This window comes from Quercus lobata, chromosome 2 (assembly GCF_001633185.2).
Source record: "Quercus lobata isolate SW786 chromosome 2, ValleyOak3.0 Primary Assembly, whole genome shotgun sequence".
NCBI lineage: Eukaryota > Viridiplantae > Streptophyta > Magnoliopsida > Fagales > Fagaceae > Quercus > Quercus lobata.
The window spans coordinates 86,545,561-86,562,172 of NC_044905.1; the positions used below are offsets into that span (position 1 = coordinate 86,545,561).

The following is a 16,612-nucleotide window of genomic DNA, read 5'->3' on the forward strand; positions in this document are numbered from 1 at the left end:
ATATCGATAATCTAATAATGGACAAAACTTAGGTACAATACCTTAGATGCTGTTCTTTAGGTTCATTTTTTAAGATTCAGCCATGTGGCTACTTAACTAGAAAATGTACTTCTATCCCATGAGAAAAAATCCACATGATAGAATCTTAAAAGAGGAATTTAAGGAATAACATCTAAGTATTGTATCTAACTCTTGCTAATCTAGTAATAATACTTCACATGCTTATTTGTTAGTTTTATATATTGGTAAATTGGGCATTCATTAAACAAGAAACAACAAAAAAACAAAGCACAAGTCAGAACATTCTAACCCCCAAGCATCTGCTTCAAGCTAAGTTACAACCAAAGTAGGTGGATAAACTCATAAACATAACAAACAAAAGCCAAAGACCAGGAAGTTTGTTAGTTTTTATAATTATTCTTTTGTTAACATTTTATATTACATGCAATGGATTACACCCGTCTAGCATTTTGGAAAAAAAATAAATAAAATGAAAACAACTTTTCTCTATTTCTTTATAAAATATTCCCCTTCTCCATTGGGCCTAAAGATGGGAGTAGTTATTGACATTTAGAGCATCAATTCAAGAAAGCCATATATCCAAGCCTAAACAATTTGTTTTATACAAAGTAGGAAAGTGAGATCTACACTCAAAATTATCCTCAAGAATGAAACCTAAACCGTGTTATTAAAATCACACAAGACTCTTAACCAAGTGTCAAGAGCTCTAAAAGTTTAATTAAAAAAAAAAAAAAAACTTTGCTGGTAATCATACTCTCTCTCTCTCTCAAAAAAAAAAAAAAAAAAGGGTTGGTCCTATAAGTTATCAGGCTCATAAGCCTAAACAAAAGGCTGAACTTAGCAAAAACTCATATACCTAATGCTTTGTTTGTTTAAATGGAAAACCTTGTGTAAAGATAGTTTTCTGTATTTTTCAGTGTTTGGTAGCATAAAAAAAAGATGAGTCAAAGGAAAACTATCTTTGATCAACATAAAAAGTATGACTTATTTTTAGACATTGTTTTCCATTAAATTTTTTTGGAAAACAACTCTATCTCACAGCAAGCTAAATAAGGAAAATTTTGAAATTGTTTTTCAACTCATTTAAAGTTGCTATCAAACATTAAAAAATGAGATAGTTTTATAGAAAATGATTTTTGAAAAATGACTCATTTTGTAGAAAACATCGTTGCTGAAACAAACAGAACCTAAGAAAGGAGCCATTCGATAAAACCTAGGCCCAGCTTTTCCTTATCAGTGTAGGTCACTTGCCCACATCATATACTTTTACTTTTTTAGTACATGCAAAAGCTACCAAAATTGTTACTAATTAAATTAGCACTACGCATTGCCGTTTTACAAAACACAAATGCACTTTAAAATACAACAATTCCCACGCGCGGTCACAGCTTGTGGTAACCGGCTTCTAAAATAAAAAAGTGACAAATTTCAGTCCAAAGGGAAAAAAGTAGGTATCCATCGATTTCAACGAACGTCACGCGCCGTAAGCACGCGTAAGGAACTTAAAAAATACGTTGTTTTTCTGAAATTTACTGCAACAATTAAAAAAAAAAAAAAAACGTTTCCACTTTGCCAGCACATACTGCTGCTATTCTCTCTCTCTTTTTCTCTCACAGCTTTATTTTTTCACTTTGCAACCTCGTGATACCTAAAATACCTTCTATCTTACAAAAACCTCTCACTCTTGAGCTCACATAGCTCTCTCTCTCTCTCTCTCTCTCTCTCTCTTTCCCATATGAAATTTCGACGGAAAACAGCTTTTGGGATTGTCCGAAACCGTCATTACAAAACAAGCATGTAGAAGATAAGAGAGAGAGAGATTGTTTTTCATTCTTTGTTGTTTTCGTTTTGTTTGGGTTTGAGAATTTGATACCCAAATGGCGGCAGTGGGTTTTGACTCTGGGTCAGTGTGGTTATTGTGCTTCGTATCGCTGCTTTTACTACTGAGTGGGCGAGTTAACTCTGAGCCGACTCAGGACAAGCAAGCTCTCCTTGCTTTTCTCAACCAGACCCCACACGCGAACCGCGTACAATGGAACTCGTCTGACTCAGCCTGCAACTGGTTCGGAGTCGAGTGCGACCCTAATCGTAGCTTCGTGTACTCCGTTCGTTTACCAGGGGTTGGGTTAGTGGGTGCGATTCCAGCCAACACACTCGGCCGGCTGAGTCAACTCCGAGTTCTGAGTCTCCGTTCAAACCGTCTCTCCGGCGAGATCCCCTCAGATTTCTCCAACTTGACTCTCCTCCGTAGCCTCTACGTCCAAGACAACGCGCTCACGGGCGAGTTCCCAGCCGGGTTGACTCGGCTAACTCGGCTGACTCGTCTCGATCTCTCATCCAACAATTTCACAGGTCCAATCCCATTCTCAATCAACAACCTCACCCACTTGACCGGTCTTTTTTTAGAAAACAACGGCTTCTCCGGCGCGCTACCTAGTATTTCAGCCCCTTTGGTTAACTTCAACGTGTCCAACAACAACCTCAACGGTTCGATCCCTCAAACGTTGTCGAAATTCGACGCTTCCGCATTCGCCGGAAACGTAGATCTATGTGGGAAACCGCTCAATAATCAGTGCAGCCCATTCTTTCCTTCACCAGCTCCATCACCCAACCCCGAAAACCCGCCTCCGAACCCGTCTCATAAAAAGTCCAAAAAACTATCCAAAGGCGCTAAAATCGCAATCGGAGTGGCCGCGGGTTTACTAGCTTTAATCCTATTGCTAATCCTCTTCCTCTGCCTCAAAAAACGACACCGTCGCCGTCAAACAGCTAAGCCACCAAAGCCTCCGTCAACGACGGCACGCACCGTAGCGGCGGAGGCTGGAACGTCGTCGTCTAAGGAAGACATAACAGGTGGTTCCATCGAGGCTGAGAGGAACAAGCTGGTTTTCTTTGAAGGTGGGGTTTATAGCTTTGACTTGGAGGACTTGCTGAGAGCCTCGGCGGAAGTGTTGGGTAAAGGGAGCGTGGGGACGTCGTACAAGGCGGTGTTGGAGGAAGGGACCACCGTGGTGGTGAAGCGGCTCAAGGATGTGTCGGTGAGCAAGAGAGAGTTCGATATGCAAATGGAGGTTCTGGGAAAGATCAAACACCAGAATGTGGTTCCTCTCCGGGCGTTTTATTATTCCAAGGATGAGAAATTGCTCGTCTATGATTTCATGGCTGCTGGAAGCTTGTCTGCTCTTCTTCACGGTATCATTTCAACCTTTCCCTTTCTTTTTTTCTTTTTTTCTTTTTCTTCTTCAATTTGCATTCATGTAAATGGTAATTTTTGAAGTATAATTTTTTTTTTTTTTTTGTGCACAGAATAATTTACTTTTTATATTTTTATTAATGAGGTATATGAATTATTTTTTGATGTACCATAATTGGAGTGTCTCTGTTAAAAACACGAGTATCAATTAAGCTATGTCAAGATGTCACAGTTAACAGTTAAAAATACGAGGTATTTATTGAGCTATTAGGCTATGTCAAGATGTCACAGTTAACCGTTGTATTAATTGAGGTACAAAGATCTCGACGTGGAATATGGTTTATTGGTGTGGAGTGTGGACATTTGATTTTTTGTAATATGCTAACGATTTTTCTAAAGAAAAAATTTGGATTAGTCTTTTGGTCGAATCTTGACCGTCGAGAAGGTCCAGCTGTTGCAGTCATGGAAAGTATGTTTTTTTTTTTTTTTTTTTTTACTTTTTAGAGTGGATTAAATATCTTATTAGGATAAATTATTAAGCACATGCATATCGGTGTTGCATTTTGTCTAAGTGACACTATGGAGGGGTATTAATATTATAAGGGTTTTGTTAACGAGTTTCCTAAAAATCTACTTTAGGAAAGTTTTGATACTACTTTTATGGGAAATGAAAAAAATTGTCAAAATATTAATTTTTTTTTTTCATTTCTCATAAAAATTTTCTTTATATGGATTATTAACCGGTGCACAGGGCATTCGTTAGCATTTTTCATATTATAATTAGAAAATTAGGGGGGGTATTTCTCTGATTTAATAGTATTTTCTAATTTTCTAACCAGCGCAGAGTACGCATATTCCACTGTTTAATTCCCGGACCAGTGCAAACATTCCAAGAGTGTGACCTACGTTTTTTTGCCACCAACATTACAACACGCCCTCATGATGTAGCATTAATAAGTCACCGACATCATTTTGCACTTTTCCTTTTTTTTATTCATCTAGTTAACTTTTGCACTTTCTCTTTCTTTTTTGTTTTTGTTGAATTTTTTAATTGCAATTCACTCATTTACCTTGCCTTTTGGGAGGAATATTTGACCATTTCTCTTGTGCACACACAAGCCATCGTTATTTACAACATAGCTTATGCACCCAAAGATAAAATATCTTTTTTATTTTTTTTGCCGACTTGTTATGCTATGCACCCAAATCATAATTCCATCTAGGTGTACCAAATTTTGATGGAGTAATAAATTGGTTAGTTAGTTTATTCTTTGGCACCATATAATTTAATTTAGTACGTACCTATTTGTCTGGACCGAATGCACCAACATAGGCATGATTGGCATTTTAGATTAGACTTTTTCTTTTCTTCTTAAAAAATTTAATAGTTTGATTTAGTCAAGTACATTCATGCGTGACCAATTCCTGTGATTGGTATTTTTGCATTTGCAGGGAGCAGAGGGTCAGGTCGGACACCACTAGACTGGGACAACCGGATGAAAATAGCACTAAGCGCGGCAAGAGGTTTAACCCACCTACACGTGTCGGGAAAAGTAGTTCACGGCAACATAAAGTCCTCGAACATCCTCCTCCGGCCCGACCAGGAGGCATCCGTTTCGGACTTCGGGCTCAACCCATTGTTCGGTGCCACGACCACCCCGAACCGTGTCGCGGGCTACCGTGCACCAGAGGTGGTCGAAACCCGTAAGGTCACGTTCAAGTCTGATGTGTACAGTTTTGGCGTATTGTTGCTAGAGCTATTAACTGGGAAAGCACCAAACCAAGCTTCATTGGGTGAGGAAGGCATTGATCTTCCTAGGTGGGTGCAATCAGTTGTAAGAGAAGAATGGACAGCTGAGGTATTTGATGTGGAGTTGATAAGGTATCCAAACATTGAGGAAGAGATGGTACAATTGTTACAAATAGCAATGGCAAGTGTTTCAACCGTACCCGATCAAAGACCATCAATGCAAGAGGTGTTGCGTATGATGGAAGATATGAATAGAGGTGAGACTGATGATGGATTGCGACAGTCGTCTGATGATCCATCAAAAGGATCAGAGGGTCAAACCCCTCCCCCTGAGTCAAGGACTCCACCTTAGGAAAAGGAATTCTTGGAATTTTGGAAAAGCCTGGAGAGAAAAAAGGCAAAAGATAACATGGTGGCCGGTCTTCAAAAAAGAAAAAAAAATCTGCACAGTGCGTAAGTAATGGAGTTGGAATGCGCAGTTGATTGGGGAGTCAAGGATTCAGGGTGGTCCAATCCAATATGTGTTTTTCATTTTCATTTTTTTGAGTTTATTTTTATTTTTTATTTTGAAAAGTTTAATTTGCAATGATTTTTACAGGTGAAGGAAGTTGAATTGTTTATGAAGGGGGGTTGGGGAGTTCCATGAACTGATTGGAATTGACCATTTGATGGATTTTTAGTTGGGTTTTTTTTTTTTTTTTTTTTTTTTTAATTATTGATTCTTTACCTATATAACTTTATTGTTCATAATTTCTGTCTATTAAATTTAGTCATTTTGTTTTTTACATAATATTTTATTAGATTTTTGTTTTGTTTTTACTCTAGTGCAGCCAACTGGGAATTGAAGAAAACGTCTTAAAATTTCAGCCACTTGTTCTTCATGTATAAGGCCAAATGAAGAATTGTTCTCTTCTATGTTTCTTTGTAGGACCTGTGGAAACTAGGAAGGTCGCAAAAAAGTTTTAGTAGAATTTACCAAGAAAAGTTATGCACATTGCATGCGTGGTTCCTTTTGCTCTGGGCTCACATGGGTACTCTTACATGTTCACATGACCCATTATTTCTACGGAGCAGAGCGTATTTATGTTACATCCATGCTATGATTAAACCTTATTGTATTTCAAAACCATTTTTTTGGATATGAAATATGATTGTGTGTTACTTACATTTTTGGGTATTCAATTTTGGGTCCCACTCCGTCCTTGTGGGCAGAAATTGCTTTATTAATCACACCGTTCAGCCCGGTATCAGCGGTGCCGGTAGGTGGTTGAGGGATTATTGTGGTGGCGGGACCATCCTTGGTGGGTCTGAGTAAGTACAGCTAGCCACGTGGTGGAAAAGCAAAGGCTGTGATATGGGGGTAGATTTGGCAATGTGGGTAGAATTTTGTCCCTTTATATGTAGGAATAGTGGCAAAATGGGTGGCGTACAGGCTGGCGGGCCTCTTCTTATCTGACACACTCTTTGACCCAACGAGTGTGTCAGCCGTTGATTCTCGACACCCAATACCCCACCATGTCTTGCTCTGCTTTTCAATTTCATCCAGAACCCCCTTTGGGTCACCCAATCTCCGTCTTACTTTGTACTATTTGAGTTCTTTTATAAAAACATATTTTGACACAATCTGTACGTTCAAGAGTAGAGTTTAGGAATTAAAAATATCTTGATATGATGATAAATAGTAATTATTTAGAGCGAATGATATAGGTCCAAACTCAAAACTATCTTCAAAATTTTGTACATTTTTTAATGCTTGATTGGATTACATTATATACACATAATATCATTACTTGTACTAGTGAAAATTAATCTAATTCTTACTTGACATATACTAGTTGTTGCAAAATGTGTGAAAAGTGTGTCACAAGAATTTTAGAGTATTATTTGTTAGAGATATATTAGCCCATTAGCATAAGTTTAAGTCTAATTCTATTTCGTGTGCAATCCAAGTCTCTTACTTACACTAAAAGTTTATTAGTATAGAGTTCAGTTTATTATATATACCATATTATGGTTCATTGTAATACATGATTTGTACTACACTCTAATATATTAAAGATGTAGTCCTTTAGGATTTCCTCCGTGAACGTAGGCCATTAGGCTGAATCATGTAACCCTTGTGTTTTTGTGTTCCTATTTTATACTTCCCTATCATAGCTAATATTTAACATGGTATAAGAGCCACCTTCCTGTGACTATGGTTTTTTGTCTTCTGTCTTATGGTGTGTTTAAGAGCAATTTTTATCCTCTTCGGTGTTTTTTCGTTGCATTTATCTTCTTTAACTTCTCACTGCTGGCATCAAAACTCTCCAGTATAGTCATGCTACCATTAGAAGTCGCATTAATACTGCAAGACCATTGCCTTTCTTAAACCACCATCACAGAGCCAAACTTCATTCAAGAGATCTTCTCAACCTTATCAAATCTCAAGATTTCATCTTGAGTTTGAGAGGGGGTGTTAGAGATATATTAGCCTATTAGTATAGTCTCAAGTCTAATTCTATTTTGTGTGCAAGTCAAGTCTCTTACTTGTACTAGAAGTTTATTAGTCTAGGGTTTAGTCTACTATATATATCCATGTCATGGTTCATTGAAATATAAGATTTGTATTATAGTCTAATATATTAAAGATGTAACCCTTTAAGGTTTTCCCCGTGAACGTAAGCCGTTAGACTAAACCACGTAACTCTCATGTTTTTGTATTCTTATTTTATGCTTCATTCTTCCACATCTATACAAACATATTTAATATGGAATATATTATAACTAATATTTAACACTATTTGATATTGAATTGAACTTCCAGGAATTGGCTCGAGTGATTAATTTTGATTATGCATTAGTTCATGACAGAATTCTAAGCTGTTTAATAATTAATTAAGTGTGTTAGTATAAAGACAAAAAAATCAGCTGATATTAAGGTGGAAAAAAAAGAGTCTAATTAACCCACACATGACCAAAAGTCTAATTAATAACCGATTGCTAAGTTGACACTGGACATTGACCAAAAGTTTATGTAATTTAATTAATCCTTCGTGGTCAGCTTTACATGACTCCTCAAGCGGGTTTTTATACGTAATTTTGACCACAATAACTTTATTGTTGAATATTGTTTACGGATTAATGTTGTGGTGGTTACTTACTTGAGATATGTAAGGGATGATTGTATCCAAATGGCTCTAAGGCACGAAGTTCTAATCTGTTAGCCCAAGCAAGAATATAGCTACCCTCGAGATGAAGTCAAGGGACTCATATTAGGCGCTAAAATTTACCGTAGTTACATACCGATCTCTAATGGCCTAATTGAAGACATCCAGCCCTAATCTAAAGGTGAATTTTGCCATGTTCTAAAGTTCAAGGACTCAGCAGCATCATGGTCACGGTTTGGGGAAGTCATGAGGATGACTCAAATGATAGAAGTAAGGCGTAAATGCAAGACAAATTTAAGGCAAGGGAAAGATTCTAAATGACAAATCAAATCTTGAATCCTATGGGGCATGTGTGAACAATTAGAAGAAAAGTCTCATGGTCATTGGATAGCTTCATCTTATCAATAATCGATAGTAAGAACTTGCCTTCTCTTTCTCATGCCTTCACATAATGAATAAAGCCAAGTCTTCCTCTGATTATAAGACTTTTTTTTTTTTTTTTTTCAAAACATTTGAATTCAGCCCTTATAGATCTAATCATAATAATAAGCGTCATTAAATTCAAGATAGTCATATGGTACACACATAACATTAATTACCAATTTTCTCATCCATATGGCGTTAAGCTCACCATCGGGGTGAAACCTTGTCCTCACATTTGTTACCTCATAATCCTTAGAAGCACCCAAAAATTTGAAGATTGTGACCAACCAACATATTTGAGATCACCTTTAGGTCCAACAAAATTGATCAAACGAGTCAAGTATATTAGGTGTATGAGTATGACCAGTGGCGGAGCCAAGATTTTGAGTTGAGGGGGGAGGGGGGAGGGGGGGGGGGGGGCAAAATTTATATATGATATATGCACTTACACAAATTTTTATGTGAATATATAATATTTGAGATCAATTTGAAAATTAAAAGCTATTCATTTAAATATTAAGTGATATTTAATGTAATTATACCCCCCAAAAAAAAGAAGAAGCTCTACAAACAAAAAAAGCTTATTCATAATATTGCATTTATCTATTGAGATATTTCTAACATGAGTGATCTATTTTTTATTATTTATTTATTTATGAATGCAACTATTAGTAGTTAGATAGATACTGAGTACAATATATGTAAATTTCTATTATTTTGGTTATTGTGTTCTCATAAAATGTTCAAATTATAATATGATAGGAACAAACTAAAAAAATTTCAATGCAAGGCATGCTAGTAGAGGACTTAAGATTCCTCAATAGTTTATTTAAAAGTTATACTTTGTTTTAGGGTTAAAGAAATATAGTGACATTTAAAAAACCAAAAAACCAAAAATAGATAGGAGTATTTAATAATTTAATGTATTTTTTTGGGCGGGCTAGGAGGGCAAGGCTGACCCCCCCCCCCCTAGCTTTGCCCTTGTGTATGACTATCCTAGTGATCAATGCAACATTATTTTCATATCTATAATTAACATCACTTATTTTTGTACCAACTAAATATGTCATCTTAAGAATTAAAAAAAAAAAAATTGAGAATCATCACTACTAGACTTATATTCCTTTGGAATTTGTTTATTTTCGGTGCTTAGTCCAAAGTAAGTGACGATCCCTCATGAAATGCGGTATATGTCAAACTAGGTGGAGCAACCGAGGCAGGCGCCTCGTTGTGAAAGCATATTGATATTTTCGTGATTTGGTGCACCGAAAGTGGACTTTAGCAACGCTTTTGTTCCGACACAAATCGAGTTCCCCCCCTCCCCTGTTTGCATTTGCGACAAAAAAAAAAAAATACCCCTAAATTCTTGTCCTGTTTTAATCGGTTTCCTAATCTTTTTGCTACTACCATTAATTAACCCAGATTTTGTTTTCTGAGACCCATCTTATCTGTTCATCAAAAAAAAAGAGACCCATCTTATCTATCACGGTCCTCCACAAATTGACCCTTGACAAACTCACATCGAGAAGATATTTTTCATGTAATTAAAAAGTGGCTAAATTGTGAAAAAAACACCAGTCCAAATGTGGGCCTTCTATGTTAAGTATCCCATAAATAATCATCTACTTCGAACTGGGGTGGCCCATGACTTTAGCTTTGTAACCTTTACTTAAATCACTTTCTAGGTGGGACTTTTGATAGAGATACTTGAGATATTATGTTCAACTTCGTATTTTTTGTTGTTGGTTAACTCCATAAAAAAACTTCCAACTTAATCGCTTACTTAAGCTGGAATTGTTAGCTTAAAGGATATTAGATTTGACAATTTGTGCATGAACAAGTGAACAACCATGAGTTATTAATCATAAGGGAGTGGTAGTCTGAAAATGATGTGGTAGGCTAAGTGAATGTATCACAAACATGGTCAAAATTTTATTTGATTTATAATGTTTTTTTTGGCTGAGATCAGCGTGGCCCACCAAGTCAATGAATCTGTGTGCCGCGATTTCGCTTCTAGCCTTTGGATGCAAGGGAGAGAAGAGACATGGAATTATTATCATGAGACACCACTGGAAGAGCTTGGAAAAATAATTAGTGACACTGATAAAAAGCTGAGGACGCTAACAAGCAACGTGAGGATGCACTTTGCTCATTGGCTGGCAGCTAACGTAAATCATTTTATGGTCCATCATGCATATGATAAAGATGTCTATTATGTTAATAATAATCTCTCTCTGTCAAGCTAAACCCACTAGAAGGGATTTGGGGTTTGGGTCTTTTGGCATGTATTTCATGTACAGTTCAACTAGAAATTGACACAAAATATATTATTACATATATCATGAGTTAAACTAAAACTTTAATTTTCTTTAAATATGGTTTACCTAATATTATCTTCCTCAAATAATATTCAGCTAAAATTTTGCTCCATAGAACCTAATTCCTTTTCTTTAACTTGTAGACTACCTTTCACTTGGCATATAGAATATGCGATATGTATGAGAGACGCGTCTTTTTCTAAATACAACACAAGCCTACGAATTAAGTGGTTCAACTAAATACATTTCTTTGGTATTTGACTCGAATAATCATCTCCAGATCAAGGTAATTACTGACTAGTGACTTTAAAGAGACACCTCCTATATTTTCAAAGGACTAATTAAGATAAACCAAATGCTGTTGTCTGTTGAGAGAGTGCTATTCAAGCAACTCTGCAATAACTTATACCACTAATTAGTCATTAATTGGTCATCAGCCCGAGAAAAGCAGCAAATAGAGACAAGTAGAATTGACCTGCAAAGGTATTTATTTAACTAATAGAGTAGTTCAATTTCTTGCCTTCTAAGTTCATTTTTGAAAATATATAAATAAAAATAGACTGTATAGAGTTGGATAGCTAGAAGAACATTCAAACAGTAATCATCTCCAGCTATGAATTTAAATATAGAAGTCTATTTGGTGTTAGTTGGATCAATTATGATAATAAAAACCATTACAAGGTACTTCATTTAGTCCTCACCAACCTTATTAAATAGATTATCAATAATGCAGAAGTATCTCAACAGCCAAAGCATTTTAAAGTTGCGATTAGTTGAGAAAGATTTAAAAGCTCAAATGTATGATGTATCTAGAACTTTGTTTTGAATCAGATTGAAGGCAACAAATCAATACTTAAGGCTTCTAATGGATTGATTTCAAATATCTAATTTTTTTTTTGAGTAAACAGTAATATTTATTAGAACATACACAAAAATAGTAATATTAGTGTTTTAAACCGGGTTTATAATACATTACATAATCAGAGTACAACTATAAAAAAACCTAACCTTTGTCAATCTTTATAGTTATAGCTTGTGCCTGAAACAAGGTGCACTACTTAGTGGTGGTCACCAAACAAGAACCTTTTTCCACATGCTGCATCACCTTCCTGGCAGATCAAAACCCCAGAAAAAGGATCTTATATTGGGTGGTTGGAAAATTAGGATAGCTTGCTGATCATATGCATTTAGACTTCAGGTTGATACTTGAATAAAAAACATGTATTTCAGAATAGTTTGGCATGGTTTTCCATGATCAAACAAACTACACCGCACCACTTATATGCATATCTCTATTCAACTTTTTCCTTTGTTTCTAAGGCACGTGCTTCAGAAGATTGGAAAAAATTATTTGTACCTAACTTATAATTTTGAACAAGGAATAGATTAATAAAAGTATTCACCCACAGCCTAGGAAAATATTCATAAACCTGGCTTGTCAATTGCAAGATCTGCATTATAAGAATCGTTTGTTCTGGTTTGTCATTACATCAATCTAGCCAACAGCATAGAACCAACTCTTCACTTTGCTTGCTGGGCTCAAAGAAGTGGACTAATTCCATATACATGACAATACTTGATTTAACTTTACTTCAGTCTAAGCTCAAAGATCCACTATACTAATCAATTTCACACGGTTAATTACAAAAATAAGAGCATCACTTTGAAAAATACCCTGGTACAGGTCACAAAACCAAGCAAGCAGCCAGAGCTGCAGAACAGCAGTGTTATGTTATATACTACTGAGTGTGGTGCATATTTACAGGCACTTACAGAATCCTCTTAAGCAAAGCTGTGCTTCTTCAAAGTGTTAACAAGTTTATTCAGACTTGCACCCAACAGTTTTTGGACGATCTGATCATGTCCTTTTCCAGTCAGGTAAATAAGGTCCCTCTTGTCCTCGCAAGTTTTGTGCAACTTCCAGGCATTCATAGGATATTTTTATCCTTCTTTGGGAACATTAGTTTGTCTGCAACAATTATCTGTTTTATATTTGCTTCAGTAGCATGCCATCTTGAGAGCTTCCCAATTCAGTTATGAAATCTTGTGCTCAAGAGCATAGAATTTCAGCACCATTAAATGTTGGCATGTATCCTGTAAACTGCATTTCCATTCCCAACAGAGCCAATGTTGTATAAACATCCCCAATTTTGGGATGTGATTTGTCACTGGCAAAAAACACATGAAGTTCTCCCCTTATTTGAACCCAGCTGCATCCAGTAACCTTCCTTAGGTCCTTTTGTTTCATTAAATACCTCATGTATGATACCTCATCCCACCTTCTTGAAGCTGTATATGCATTTGAAAGTGCCACATAATTTCCAGGATTATCTGGTTCCGATTTTAATAAATGTTTGGACAAATAATTCCCAAGTTCAATCTCATGGCAATCTCTACAAGCAGCAAGAAGTGATTCTAATATATCTGCATCAGGCTTGCATGGCATTGTCAGAATAAGCCTAAATGCTTCATCAAAATTACTGGAGCAAGAAAGAAGATTAACCACACAGCGATAATGCTCCATAGTTGGCTTCATATGGAATTTAGAGACCATATGATTGAAAAGGACCTTCATTCACTAGCCTGGCATGGCTGCATGCTGATAGGACACTAGTAAAGGTTATGTTATCTGGTTCTATACCTTCCTCCTCAAATTGTTTGAGTACTGATAGAGCTTCTAGAGCTTGACCATGTAATGCATAAGCACATATCATTGCATTATAGAGAGGCAATTCTTTGCTTAAAATCATATCAAACGCACAATTTTCTTGATCAGTAATTCCACATTTAGCATACATGTCCAATAAAGAGGTTGCAATAGGTATAGAAAGCCAAATATTATGCCTGGTAACATAGCCATGAATAGCTTTTACATAATGTAATGCTGCCTTATCAGTGCAAGCTGAGAGTGCAGAAACAAGGCTTATGGTATTGGGTGTAATCCCTGCTTCTTGCATTTGCTGGAAAACCAAAATTGACTCATCTGGAAAACCATTTTGAGCCAGACCAGAGATAAGAGTAGTCCATGGGATCCAGTTAGGCTGGACACCAAGGGAACGCAATTGCAAGAACATATCTCTAGCCTCATTGACCTGGCCACTTCTAAGGAAACCCAAAATTACAGAATTCCATGATATAGCATTTGGTGGCACACCTTCCAGCTGCATCTGATAAAACAATTTCAAGGCCTCACCACTTTGACCCAACTCTGCATAAGCGGCCAACATAGTGTTCCACAATATAATATCTCTCTTAATTGTGGAGTTGAAAACTTGTCTTGCACAATCAATTCTCTCACATTTGACATACATATCTACAATGCTACTCACAACAATCACATCAGATTCTAGGTTGTTTCTAATACAATAACAATGCCCCTCCTTACCAAGTTTCGTATTTCTTATATCTGCCGAAGCAGACAACAAGGATGCAAGAGTCACAGCGTCAAACCTCAAGTTTTCTGATCTCATCAGTCGGCATATATTAAGTGCCTTGTCAACCTGCCCAAATTGTGCATAACCAGATATGAGCAAATTCCATGTCACTACATCTTTCTCAAGCATCCTACTAAAAACTAGCTCTGCATCATCAATCAAACCGACCTTGAAATAGAAGTTTATAATAGAACTACCCAATATGTTATCCAACTCTAATCCTCCTAATACTGCAATAGCATGCCCTTGCTTACCCTCTTCAAGTGCACCCATATTAGCTGAAGCTGAAAGAAAGCTTGAAACAGTGACTCGAGTTGGTTCAATACCTTCCACTCTCATATCATAAAACACCTCAATCGCTTCCTCACTCATTCCATTTTGGACATAACTCACAATCATCGAGTTCCAAGCGACCACATTCCTCTCAAGCATACCATCAAACACCTTCCTTGCATCCTCCAAAATCCCACATTTCCCATACACGTCCAGAAGACTACTTGCCACAAACACACACACACCAAAACCCATCTTCACCACATACCCATGAACCCCTTTTGCAAACCCAATCCACCCCAGAGCACCGCACGCCTTCAACGCATTCGGAACTACAAAATTATCCGGTAAGAACCCATTTCTTTGCATTTCAACAAAACCCAACAAAGCTTCTTCACTAAAACCCATCCTACAATGCATACCAATAATTGCAGCCCAAGAAAACACGTTCTGTACCAGTAGCCTGCGAAACAAATGGTTTGAAACCTCCAAAACATCGAATTTCGCATATAAAATCACCAACTTTGATTCAATATACTCATTCTCTGTAAAGAAATCGCCGTGCTTTACAATATGGGCATGAATTTGCTGACCCGTGAAGAGAGCTCGTTGATACACACAACCCTGAAGGAGCTCCCCGTAAATCTGGGGCCCAACTCTGATATTCTTGAGCTCCATTTCAGCGAGAAGGTTCACAGCTTCTTGAACTTGGCCTTCTTTGCATAAAGAGGAGAGGTGGTGGAAGTAAGATTTGTACAAAACTTGATGGCTTTTGGCATCTTCTTGAAGCTTTGTGAGATGGGTTGGTGTGAATTTGTGAGAGTTTTTGGGTTTGAAAGGAGGGAACTGTGGGCTTGGAGTGGTGGTAAAGGCAAGAGAAGCCATGCATAGAGAAGCTGAAACAAGGTGTTGATATGGTTGGCGATCATTGTTGACAGTTGCCACACAAAGCGGGAAGGGTATTTTCGACAATGGAATTTGATAATTTGTTTTTTTCCCCATAAAATTACAAACTACACTCTTTAATTTTGTCCAAAATTTAATTCAATCTTGTCACGTTAATCTCCTGTTAGTCTAAGTTAGATTTGTGTTGTTAGTGTCTCCAAAAACATTGTTTTGAGTATTTATGAGTTTTTGCGTTAAAAATTTCAAAAAATTACAAAAATTTTTGAAACGAGTTCTTGAACTTCACTTTTGTTCAATTAAGTACATTAAATTTCAAATTTATTCAATTAAGATCTCTCATTTACATCTATTAGGAGATTGCCATTAAGTGTCCCAAAATGGCGTCATATATATTTTTCTTTTAATTTTTAAATTAAACAATCCAACTAGCAAATAAAAATAATTTTTTGAAAAAAAAAATTATATATATATTTTTTAAGTTCTCCTTTGGGGGTGGAGAGAAATCTTAATTGAATAAATTTGAAAGTCAGAGCACTCAATTGCACAAAAGTAAAGTCAGTGAATTGAACTAAATTTTTGTCAAAATTAGAAAGTATATATCACAGAAGTTTCATTTCACAAGAAAGAAAAAAAAAAAAGGTTCATTTCACAACAATTCTCATAGTATTCTCAGCAACCAAGACAAACTTCCGAATTTGCAGTATCACAGAAGTAGGGAGTAGTCATCCTTGAGGCTTGAACCAATGATCATATTCACTTCAATACCACAGTAGCAGACATAGCAGGGACAACCATTGCTTTGGAAGGAGTCCCTTTTGGGTGTTTCTTGGGTTTTAATTCTTTGACATTTTTTCTGTTCTCAAACTCAATAGTTTTTCTACTCGTTCTAGTTGGGGACACAAGTATTCTCCCCTACAAAGCCAACATAGCAAAATTTTTCACTAATGTTGAGCTCAGTTGCCCTCTATGTGAAGATGAAGCAGAGACTGCCTTGCATTTGTCCATTAATGTCCTTTGGTGAAAGCCCTCTAGTTTAGATGTAGCTGGGGTCTTAGAATATCTAACCTCCAAGTAAGCACTACGCGACAACTAAACTTCTTTGTGATCCTCCAAAAGACCAAATGCCAGAATAAGATCAAAGGCAG

At 36.5% G+C, this 16,612-nt stretch overlaps 2 protein-coding genes across 2 annotated transcripts; one reads left to right on the plus strand and one right to left on the minus strand.

Annotated features, from left to right (window-relative positions):
• Positions 1–1,637: 1,637 nt before the first annotated feature.
• On the plus strand, positions 1,638–5,657 carry LOC115976995 (probable inactive receptor kinase At2g26730). The gene is made up of 2 exons (XM_031098610.1): positions 1,638–3,213; positions 4,667–5,657. Exons 1-2 carry the CDS (start codon positions 1,899–1,901, stop codon positions 5,314–5,316), a joined length of 1,965 nt encoding a protein of 654 aa, XP_030954470.1. The 5' UTR covers positions 1,638–1,898; the 3' UTR covers positions 5,317–5,657.
• Positions 5,658–12,265: 6,608 nt separating this feature from the next.
• Positions 12,266–15,521, minus strand: LOC115976996 (pentatricopeptide repeat-containing protein At5g55740, chloroplastic-like). The gene is given in 2 exon segments (XM_031098611.1): positions 12,266–13,421; positions 13,423–15,521. Coding segments are annotated over 2 exon segments (2,541 nt in total). The 5' UTR covers positions 15,447–15,521; the 3' UTR covers positions 12,266–12,904.
• Between the last annotated feature and the right edge of the window lie 1,091 nt (positions 15,522–16,612).